Source organism: Seriola dumerili, unplaced genomic scaffold (genome assembly GCF_002260705.1).
Source record: "Seriola dumerili isolate Sdu_G_001 unplaced genomic scaffold, Sdu_1.0 BDQW01001299.1, whole genome shotgun sequence".
NCBI classification, from domain to species: domain Eukaryota; kingdom Metazoa; phylum Chordata; class Actinopteri; order Carangiformes; family Carangidae; genus Seriola; species Seriola dumerili.
In genome coordinates, this window is record NW_019175554.1 from 2,503,169 (window position 1) to 2,515,168 (window position 12,000).

Below are 12,000 nucleotides of genomic sequence, written 5' to 3' on the forward strand. Positions count from 1 at the left end.
CGCAGGTAAACAGGCTCGACAAGAAACTCTTCCTCTGCTGCTTGGTTCCGAGATACAAATATGGCGTCCGCCGTGCTGAAGGTTGCAGGTTGGTTTATGTCAATAACGATCTATCTACCAAAAGGATATTTTTAAGTACCGTATTTGTCGTCATGTCGTCCATTGATGTATTGTTACACCTCAAGCAAGACTGCAGCGTTGTTGAACTCGAGGTTTCTTACACCACTGCGTTACATAATGAGTTCTCGCAGCGCTTGGGTACATGGTACTTTTCGTGTTTTGTGTGTGAAAAAGTGACTGGATTTCTGTTATCCGAGAACGTGCAAACGTTGACTCTGTTTTGACTCTGACTTGATTAGTCTTTTATTCACCAATGTACAGATGTTTTCTTGAAATAATAAGATATTAACTCCCAGGAACCCGAATCCAATGCTATAGCTGTACTTCTAATAAAACCTAACTGTACGTGTATCAGTCATTAAACTGATGCTATGCAGCCAAACATTTTCTAAACCCACAGACCTTATAAAATCTAGTGCAGAATCCAAAGTTTCCATAGATACCAAAAGTCAGGCTGAATTTGGGGAAATGTGTGTAAAATTATGCATTATACATCTCCATCCATTTAATGGAGCTGAGAAGCCATACACTTGGTACAGAATACACTGATAATGTCAGACAGTGTGGACAAAGATGATTGTTCCAACCCTAAAGCTTCTTGAAGGGAAACATTGAAGAAACAATTCCAGTTTTAGGACTAAGCTTCCTACACAATAGCTCCAACTGCTCTCACTTTATTTTATTCTGCTTATTCAGTGGCAGGTCTGTCCAGATGTTCTCGTCTCACGCTCTTGAGGGCACATTCAATGACAGCACCGCTCCATCAGGGCATTCCTGGGTCACTCTGGAAGCTGGGAAGGCTGAACCACATTGCCATCGCTGTCCCTGACATGGAGAAAGCCACAGCTCTGTATCGGGACGTGCTGGGGGCCACAGTGAGTGACAAGGTGCCCTTGCCTGAACATGGCGTCTACACAGTGTTTGTGGAGCTCGGCAACACTAAGCTGGAGCTGCTCCATCCTCTGGGGGAGAAGAGCCCGATTGCTGGTTTCTTACAGAAGAACAAGTCTGGAGGGATGCACCACATTTGTATTGAGGTGAGGCAGCATCGTGGTGGACATCTTATTAGGTACATGTGCAGAAACCACTTTTACCATCAGATCAATTTCTCACAGCAGACATATTTTGTTATAGCCAGAAAAGCACAGGTGTAACTAATAACAATTAACAATGACTCTGCTCTATTTATGTGTGCAAGTGAGCTAGGATCCACAATACGCCTTTTTTTCGGCAGACATTTTGACTTGTCATACTAGGAAAGTTACCCGTGTTAAATCATTGATGGTTCTGTTCTACTCGAGTGTCCCAGGAAGCCACGCCAGTGTGACTTTGAGCCAACATTACAGAAATGTGAAAGAAATGTATGCAGTAGTCAACCAGTAGTAGAAGCAGTGTCAGTATTACAGTTTGTCCACCAGAGAGCACTGACACGTTTTATTTGTGAACTGTAAAACATCCCACACAGTCGTTGTTTTAAAAAATGGCCTCAAAAATACAGCAACAGCCGATCTCATCTATTCTTATGACAGTAAAGCTACTTAAAACCAAGCATAACACATTGCTGGCCGCAGGGATTGTTTTGTTTTGTTTTGTGTGTGTGTATGTGTTGTCACATGAAGTCGCACATTTAAAACCTGAGTTAAACCACTTGGTCCTATGATTTATGCTTTGCACACAAGTCAAAAATACAACAAACACTACGTTCTACATTTCATACATATCAGATCAAGTGAAGTGAGATGAATTATTAACTAAATTTGCTCCTGAGTTGTAGGTCGATGACATCAATGCTGCAATAGCCGACCTGAAAGCAAAGAACATCAGAACTCTGTCTGCAGAGCCACGAATAGGTGCTCATGGGAAACCAGTGATGTTTCTTCATCCGAAAGACTGTGACGGTGTGCTGGTGGAGCTTGAAGAAGCGTGAATAACTCAGTCTGATGGGGACTGCGGGAGCTGTTAACCCACATTCATATATTCTAAAGTCAGTCTGATTATCACCATCATAACAAATGTTGATTTTGTAATATTGTTCCTCATAGCACTTAGGTTTTGATTTCTCATTTCAGGGAGGTGCCTCAAAGTTGTTTTTTCCAGTTCTGCCTCAATGCTGTTCTTGCTTGGAATAGATTATAGTGTTGTGTGTGTTTTGACAGTTTTCATAAAGTATAATTGAAATCAATGTTCAATGAATGTCCATTCGCATTTGACTTAGGAGTTTAACTTCACTCCACTATCCCACAACACATCTGTAGTAGGATGACATTATAACTAGTATCCAGCACGTGCTGCAGGAAGAAACTGATTTATACACATTTTTGAAACATTTTGAATATCTAGAATGCAGTTCCAGCCAATGAGTTCAGATTAAGTAAAAAAAAAAACACAGATATACTAACTGTTTGGGAATTTTTAACCTAACATGATACAATTTCTTTTTACATGATCTACAACTCTTAAAACACTGTTTTAATTTCACTATATTGATGCAGATTCCAAAATATAAAGAGCAAAATTGAATTTAAAAAATGACTTTTTTTATTTTAGTTTTTTTCTAAATAGGATGGCACCCTTTTGATTCCAAAAAGGTATAAAAAAAAACAACTTACTTTTAGGTGAAACCCAAATAGGAGACATACTAAGGTTCAGTATTTGTTTAGGAGAGCAGTACAGTAAAGTTGAGAGAAATACAAAATAGAGAAACACAAAATTATCTATGTTTTCTGCAGGTGACATTCAATGAAGGTCTAGACATTGTCCTGAATATTAAAAAAAAACTTCAGTTTTTCCTTTATTGTAAATGAGTGTTAATTATGTGTACCATGTCAGATCAAACTGACATTTTTATTATTAGAGGCATTAGTGCTGTTGGTGGGAGTCTTGTTAATTCTCAGTCACGACTAGAGGGAGTGACACTAGTACGAACCAGCTGGAAAACAAATGTCTGCGATTGCAAAACAGGGGAACTCGCGGTGATGGAGGTCTACTAAACATTTCATTCACACTTCCTGTAACACATTTCAGTTGGAAATCCCGTAAGTATTTTGGTTCTTAAACGTCCTCCAGATGGTCCAGAATAATCAACATACTGTAACTTTAACAACTAGCCTTTGAAACTATCAACTGAAGGAGATCCCAACAGACTCGGGCACAAAAGAGACCTTTGGCAATTTGCTTATAACTTGACTTCACATCTTTACATCAAGCTACTTATTTGCAGTTTTTGGTGTATATTTTCAAGAGACCACAGGCTCTGAGGAAAACAGTAATTATGTTCTTCACATTCAGATAAATATGGTGATTATTTGCTTGATTACCAGCCTTTGGAACCTCCTTCAGCTACTATAGTTTCAATACAGTAAGAGCCAGATCTTCAGAAATGTTTCATTTGTGAAAATATATTTTTTTTAAAAAAGAAAAAAACCTACAATAGAGGCTTTATAAAGGAGTTGTTCCATGTTATGTTCACTCCCCATTATCAGGGCTTGAGGGAAATTTTACTAAATTTGTCAGTTGCCTAGCTAGTTCTGTTTTCTCTGGTAATGGAAATGAAACATCATGTTGTGATGGAGTTTTGCGGTTTTTCAGATATGAATGATCAATTTAGACCATTCAAATGACCTGTGTTTTTTAAACTGAGACAACACTAAACAAATGAGACTGATCAGAATCCAGAGGGTTCCATTTATTTGGTTTGACAAACAGCTCCTGGCATAAAACAGCAAAAATATAGTAATGTCAAAGACATAGCTGATAGCAGAGAGAGAAGTGCGAGATACAAGAGTGGGATTTGAATGTCTCAGGGGCAAATACTTTTGTAATATGGAGAAAATGGCATTAACAACATGAGTAATATAAGATGTTTTAATGACTAGCCACTACCATGCAGATGGCTTTGAAAATATTTGGAAGCAAGATACAAATATACACATATAGAAGCTTTCGTAAATGTGATATGGAGGGATTTAGCTGCTTTCTTTGCCCAGGGTGTGTTTGTCAAACAAGTATTCGGCCAAGCCATTCTGAGGAGCTCCCATGCGGCGCAGGTTGGTCACCCAGTCTGCAAGCTCTTTGATGGACTTCACCTGCTCGTCCAGGTAGTGTGTCTCGATGAAATCACACAACTGAAACAAAGAGAGAGTTGAATCAAATTAGAGCTGAAACACACACACTCGCCGAAATCAACTGAAAGAATCGTCTGTTTTTGTTCTTGTTTTCAATTACCTGCTGAAATATTTAAAAATAGACATGAGAAAAGGTTACACATGAGTCGAACTGATGAGGGCTCACAGACACTTTTGTGATGATTCTACCCTGATGTTACTACCAGTTAATGTTGTTTTGCAAAAGTTGGGTTATAGCTCTGCCAAATCCACTGGATTTAAAAGAAACTTGTACTGACTTGATAAAAACGAAAAGTCAAGTTAGCAATTTGCTTAAAAACGATTCAGCTGTACAATTTTAGACTGTGCAGCTGAGGTGCTTTGTCATATAGGCCACATTAAAGTTTGACAGGTGTTTTCACATCCTGTAAAAAATGAAAAAAACCTGCGGAACTTGCAGCTAGTTGCTATGAGCAAAGCTATTTGTATAGCTCTGAAGTACAGGTGTACACCCAGTGTGTATGTCTTTAGTGCTTGTGCTCGGATCTGATTATTTTTAGAAGTGGGATTGGTGTTCTCTGAAACTAAAATCAGACTTGGAGGAGAAAGATGCGCGACTGTCAAGCCATGGTGTAATACTCACATGTGGGTCATTGTGATCAGAGCAGAGCTTGTGCAGGTCCAGCAGTGACTGGTTCACGCTCTTCTCAAGCTGCAGGGCACATTCAAGAGCCTCAACACCACTGCCCCACTCATCCCTCTCTGGCTTCTGCAACACAAAGCAGGTCAGGAAAACAGTGAGACACTTATTAATGAGACCTACGGGGCCAACGGCCCGAGCCAGACAGCAAGCTTCCTGATTATCAAACTACAAAGTGGGTTTGCAGTTTAACGTTTTACTCAAGTGCAGGGGGTTGTGTTTGCATGTCTGAGAAAGATAAGTGGCGCAACACAATCACACCCACTGTATCTATTTGGCCTCATGTTGCCCTCCTAACATGGGACATTATGATAAGACAGAACGAGAGATCTCACACCCAGTTTTCAAGTTAAGACAGAAATGAAACTAGACATTTATTTTCACACACACACACAATACATCAAATATGAGCTCATACCCTGACATCTTGTAGGAAGATCCTTCCCCCCCTCTGGTTCTGGAGTTTCATAAGCTTTTCAGCGTGCTCACGCTCCTCATGTGACTGATTACGGAAGAACTTAGCAAAGTTGTGCAATGCCTGGTCATCACGGTCAAAGTAGTATGCCTGTGAAGAGGAAAGAGGAGAATGTTGGTGTTTTCCAAACTAGCCATTTCCATTAAGTGAAACAAAAAAAGAAAGTCCTGAAATGTGGCTACCAAATAACACACACATGCACCTAGCTGCCAAGGTCACTACACACAGCTAAAAAAAAAAAAAAAAAACACATAGGTAGAGTTTAATATACCAAAAATCAGTGATAAAAGAAAAAATATTCCAACAGCTTTCATCCAACCTAAAATATCATTGTGAAAACAGTGACGAAATAATGTGTTTCTGAATCTTCCAGTCCAGTCCAGTACAGAATCACGTGGCTTACAATGACTCTTAGATGTCCTACAGCAACTCTAGAGCACCATGTTGCTTCCATTAAAGAGGTCACACTACTAATACTATTTAAAAAAGGAAATGTTTATTACTCCTTTTTTTTAATTCGTGACACAGTGTTGGTGATTAAAAACATTACTGTTCTGCAAATAAAATACAAAACCTTTAAAAACATCTCAACTCAAGAAACATTTATATTTATGTCATTGAAACCTTGTAAATCCTTTCTGGAAATCACTAGAAAGTAGAGAGTAAGTGTACCTTACATTCATAGGGCAAAAAAACCCTTTTACATATACAGCTGTGTGTGGGATCGATAGCAGAAAGATGTGCTTTGTGGGGAACATTTTTAAACACAGTCAATGGACTGCCTGCCCTTTGTCTGTACATAGGGTAATCTCAAAATGAACTTCAACCTTTGCTTTATTGCTCAGCCACACAACATTCATTTAAACTCAGTTCAAACACATAATATCAAACTGACACCTTAAAAACTCACTCAAATTATAACCAGTTAATGCTGAAAAAAATGCTGATCTTATGATGGCTTTTATTTATAACGGCAGTAGGCTGCCCGACTATCCTCATCCAAACATCCCACGTGCTTTTTCAACCATCTGCAGGGTGTTGGCACACTGAGCCCATCGAGCACAGCCATTACATAGCCACAATAATGTCTGGTTAAACGCTATTAGAATAATTTCTCGATAACAATAACCATCACCAGAGTAACTGGTAAAAAGTTCCCTTTACACTGATCACTTCTACCTATATTATCATTATGTTCCTCTCTGGGGGTTTCCCACTCATCGTTGTTTACTCAATTGCTTTTCTACTTCCTGAACACTTCTATATCCATCTACTGGACTCTTACCATAGACAGGTAGACGTAGGAGGCGTACAGCTCCAGGTTGATCTGCCTGTTGATTGCAGCCTCGCAGTCCTGGTGGAAGTTCTGTCTCACTTGGGAACTCATGGTTCTGAAATACAGAAAACAAAATCCTTACTAGACGAACAAGTACAGCTCATATGTAACATTAGGGAAGGCTAATAAAAAATAAAAATTAGAGCCAAAATGTTTGATTAATCCATTTGCAGAAAACTGGAAAGAATTATGATGATCAAATAACTGTTTAAGTCCTTTATCAAACAAAATATACTGCTTTACTCTGTGTTACATTACTGTAAACTGAATATATTTGGGTTTTTGAAATGTTGAAAAAAAAACAAAGAAAGAAAAAAAAAGAAGATGTCACCTTGGACTCTGGGAAAATGTGATTAATGATTAATCAATTACATCTAATTAATCAATAATAAAATACTCATTACTTGTTTCCCTAAACTACAAAACCATGCTCTGGTATTGATGCACTATATCACTTATGTAGTTACCATATCCTAGTTTATGTCTTTCATATTACACTGTCAATCACAGTTATTGAAATCTAAACCAGGTATTGCTGTTTTTGAGTTATTTTCAAGTAAGACCCAGTAAATGCTTTGTAAGGTTATTTCAGCAGTCAATACTAGACCATGACACAGCATTTTAAAAATATCAAACTACATAATTTTGTGATAGTTAATTAAATGACTAATATCAATATTGCTAGCATTTCATTATTGACTAATCTGCTAAATAGTCTCTCCATTAATCGAGTGAGTTTTGTCTCCAAAACGTCAGAAAGTTGCGAAAAATGTTCATCACAGTTTCATAAAGGCCAAGGTGATGTCGACAAATTGCTTCTTTTCACCAATCAAAAGACCAAAACCTGAAATTATTCCGTTTTCTATTGGGATAAAGAAAAAAAGAGACAAATCCTCACAAATGGAAAGCTGGGGCTAGGAACTAATCTAATAATCGCTTCAGGTGTGATAAGAACTGAAGAAAATATCTATATTAAAATAGATGGGACCTACTTTCTACATTGTAAATTCATACCGCACAACGCCGTTTCATGACTTAGTAAAACTGGGTTTAGCCAGGCTTCGTTTTGTTGTGTGACGCAAAATCTTCTCACGGAAGTAACGGCTAATTATTGCCCGAAAACCATTTAGTTTACTGCTTTCCACACCAAACCTTACATAATGTTACATTTGCGCCAAACATCGCATTAAAGTAAGAATTAAGGGGTGCCATACAACACTTCAGCAAAGTACTGTTTTGTTTGACAGATCCAAGACTGTTGTGAGGCGTACTTGGCACTGGCACAAGAGATTGCGCAGATGCTGAAGAGCCAAATGCGCCAAGGCCACACTCGCCGCGGCGTGGAGATAAATAACCGCAGCACTACTACCAGAGGTTTTACTATGTTGAATACACACCACCCTAAAGCAGTCGTCAGGACTCAGTCAGTGACATGTATACAAAGATAAATACGAGAAGACATAGGCTTCTTACCAAATATCAGTGGCAGGTCTTCTTTCCTGTGAGGAGGTCGAAAAGCTGTGGCTTGCGTTGTTAGCAAAACAAACAGTTAGCTAGCTGTCAAGCTAAATTTGTTCAGGATAACGGAGCTAGCTGATGTTTTACTGTTATTAAAATTTGATCTGATGTTGTCGATTGAAATCTGAGTGATCAGAGCTATTAGTCCCGTCCAGTGGTGTTTGAAGACAGTTAGAAAGGTTGCCGTTCAAGCACTGTTGAAGCAGGTAACCTTCACTGTCCGCTAACGAGAGGATCAACTGAGCGTCGCAGCTGAACGTCCACACATAAACGTGTGCTACGGACCGTGACGTCAGAGCGCGGGCGGGGGTTACGGAGACTGCGCAGTGACTTGAGCCTCCATTCATGTTTTTGTTTTGAGGTTTTTCCACAGTGGTGGAAAGTTACCTAGAACATTTACTCTAGAACAGTTTTGTGGTACTTGTGTACATGAGTATTTCTATTTTATTCTACTCTGCACGTCTACTTCAGCAGGGGTGGAAGAAGTACTCAGATCCTTTACTTAAGTAAAAGTACCAAAAAAAGAAAAAAATTACTCCATTACAAGTAAAAGCTCAGCATCTGCAGCCCTACTTAAGTAAAAGTACAGAGGTATCATCAGCAAAATTTAGTATTAAAGTCAAGATTGTCATACTGCAGAAAATCAGCCCATGTGACATAATCAAAAATTACATTATTGATACTGGTGCATAAATGTGTAAGTAGAATTTTACTGTTGTGGCTGCTTGGGGTTTTTTTTTAACTACTTTGTACTTAGAGTTGTTTGGTTTAGTCCAGTGGTTCAGGCCCCAAAGGCTCACAAGAAAAATCCAAGGCATTATGAATAAAAAACAAAGTTTAACTACACAAATTTGGATTCAATTTTTTCAGACTTTTTTTGTGAAATATATCAAAGAGTTACCAATGGATAGCTGTTTTGGATAGCTGTCACCAAGTGTCTTGGATAGAACAGCTTACAACTTAGTAAAATACCTCAAAGTTGTACTTGCAGTAAATACAGTTCTTGAGTAAATTTTTACATGACATCTTGACTAGATGCAACATTAAAATGCTGTCAATGATAACTTTTATTTTTGATATTTTAAGTACATTTTGTTGGTGATACTTAGGTTTTACCAACAAAATGTAGGCTTTAGGCTACTTATTTCTGTTTTTCTTTCTACATTGTATGTCCTTAATGGACCACCCATCACGATTTAGAAAAACAGGACATGGTGAAGAAAAACATAAATAATAAGGATTTATCATTTACTTTTCTAATGAACCTACTGAGTGAAAGGTAAGAAATGGACTAAAGTTACATGAATTAGGCATAGATAGAATGGAGGACTAACAATCTCTAAAGCATACAACACTTTCTGTCCACAGACTCAAGAAACAAAAGAACTCAGACACAGACATACATCTTCTTAGTCAGCGTTGAACACATGACTTGGCACTTGTGACTTTTTTCAGTGACATTAGCAAATTGCAAAAGTTTGAGATTAAGTAACCGTCTTTAGTCACACACCATGCCATGACTAATTGGCTGATTAAGAAATATGAGTTGCGTTGATAAAAGTTCATAGTTGAAGATTATTCCATTGTTGCCCCAGGTTCATCTATTCAAATGACATAACAAGGATCCTGCTTCATCACCTGATTTTACCCCTATGAGGGCCCCTGTGTCAAAATTTCATTTTAAGGTGATATTGATACTGTGCTTACATTGTACATGTTCCTAAAGTGTGGGTGTAGTTTCAGAGACAGAGGTGCCCAAAAGTTAGCTAAAATAAAAAAAAAGGAAACATAATCATCTGTATTTGTAACAATAGACATGGCTAACACAGGCTGCAGTACTTTCTGTAAGGCTTGCATGGTCCTCAAGATCCATTTATAACATATGTTCCACTTAGGGCCATAATTGGGTTTACAGCCTGCCAGTGTTAACTTAGCACCAAAGATATGAAGGCATTGTGTTTATTAGAGGACACAGCCTGAGAGCTGCAACAAACATATGTGCCTTAGATAATGTAATCAGGTCTGTAAGAGTACACAGTTAAGTGTGGTTTTCAGTAATTCAGTCATACTCTATTAGTACAGACATGTTTTGGAACACTGTGTCGTAGATCATAATGTTCAGTTTTAGTGGAGAGGCAGTCAGCATAAGACACACTGCACTTGGTCCAAAGGTTTAAAATCTGATTAAAGGTCTGTTGCTGCCATATGTGCAGTTTGGTTGTATCCCCTCCCCTTATTCTAAAGTGTGTGTGTGTGTCTGTTACAATTGAAATTGGTTTCCTGTGTAATTTATAGATTATTAAGCTGCTGTAAATAATCAACATTCAGGATATTGACCCTTGAACCTAAATCTAATGAACTGAGCTGAACTGACCTGAGTAAACCTTAGTACCCATGAAGGCTCTTTGCTCTTCATCAGTTTCAGCTGTGTTATTTATCAGTTACGACTGCTGTCAGTAACATTAAGCCACGTTGTTGGAGGGGAGCTTGAATCTCTGACAGCAGTGTCAGAGAGGAGAATACTGTCCAAGATAAGGACAATACTTGACAACTCTTCACACCCTCTCCTCAATGTGCTGATCAGACACAGGAGCAAGTTCAGCCAGAGACTTATCCCCCCATGTTGCACTACAGAGCAAAATCATTCCTGCCTGTGGCCATCAATCTGTTCAACTCTTCCCTCTGAGAATCGATCAGTCAATTGATTGATCCCTGGACAGTTTAAGACAAATTTCACTGTTTACTGTAAATAGCATGTAAATAATAATAACTATGTATATAATGTTCTCTCTTTTTACATTTGAATATGGGGGGGGGGTTATATTTTTATTATATTTGTATGTGTGGAATATGTGTGTATGTGTGGAGCACTGTAACACAACAATTTCCCGCAGGGAATTAATAAAGTATTTCTTATTCCGATTCTGATTTGATTCTGAATAGTTGGATAGCTGTTTTGTAATGAACTATCATGTCTGTCCCCATCAAAAATCTTAACCTACATGCATTGTAACAGGATCTTTCCAGGCCAAATTCAATGCACTAAATATTATTTATTCATTTTCAAATAGCCTTGTTTATACTGTAAAGGTACAATTTGAATCTGTTTTTAAATGTAAGAATATGAGATGCATATAAAAACTTTTTGCCTGGGACTAACTACTGATGTGTGTTTGTGTTCTTCAGGAACAGCAACAATGAAATATCCTCTCCATCTCATTTTACGTTAGAGCCCTATTCCATTATGGAGATCACTTTCAAGCCAACACGACTTTGATCGTGAGTGTTGATACTGAAACTTGGTTATTATATTATTTTTATCCACAAACCCTAGCTGTGCTGTCTCTCATTCAAAATGAATGTGCACTTTATATGTGTCTGACGTAACTTATCGCATGGTAATGGACTCACTGCAGCTGACGCAGGAATGACTACGTGCCGCTGCAGGCGTGCAGACCAGCTGCACCCGTTGGTCGGTTTTTTTTTTTTTTTCATTTTAAATATGGCAGTAAATGAAATTGTACTGGTATGGACAAGCTGGTTTAGGGATCCACGTCTATCTTCACCGATAATTGAGTGTTTTAGTGTCCAACATGAGGGACGTAAGGATCCGTTGCCTCCTGTGCACCAAGAGAAATTCAATAGCGCCATCTCTTGGTCAAATGGCTCAATTACATCATCCAGGAACCACTACCGGGAAGCGAGTTTGACAGTTGCTCTGGTATCCTACAGCATTGGTTCTTTTTCA

At 38.4% G+C, this 12,000-nt stretch overlaps 2 protein-coding genes across 3 annotated transcripts; one reads left to right on the forward strand and one right to left on the reverse strand.

Annotated features, from left to right (window-relative positions):
• The first annotated feature begins 1 nt into the window (after position 1).
• Positions 2–2,510, forward strand: mcee (methylmalonyl-CoA epimerase). Of its 2 annotated transcripts, XR_002665813.1 has the most exons (4): positions 2–88; positions 817–1,157; positions 1,895–2,104; positions 2,190–2,510. XR_002665813.1 is itself a non-coding variant. In XM_022767832.1 (3 exons), exons 1-3 carry the CDS (start codon positions 61–63, stop codon positions 2,045–2,047), a joined length of 522 nt encoding a protein of 173 aa, XP_022623553.1. In that variant the 5' UTR covers positions 2–60; the 3' UTR covers positions 2,048–2,510. The 2 variants fall into 2 exon arrangements, 1 of the variants encoding a protein (XP_022623553.1); XM_022767832.1 differs by having other exon boundaries at positions 1,895–2,510.
• Positions 2,511–3,784: 1,274 nt separating this feature from the next.
• On the reverse strand, positions 3,785–8,502 carry LOC111238369 (ferritin, heavy subunit). The gene is made up of 5 exons (XM_022767831.1): positions 8,208–8,502; positions 6,684–6,789; positions 5,342–5,488; positions 4,867–4,992; positions 3,785–4,244 (listed from the first exon to the last, which is right to left on the reverse strand). The coding sequence occupies exons 2-5, from the start codon at positions 6,783–6,785 to the stop codon at positions 4,086–4,088; spliced, it is 534 nt and encodes a 177-aa protein (XP_022623552.1). The 5' UTR covers positions 6,786–6,789; positions 8,208–8,502; the 3' UTR covers positions 3,785–4,085.
• Between the last annotated feature and the right edge of the window lie 3,498 nt (positions 8,503–12,000).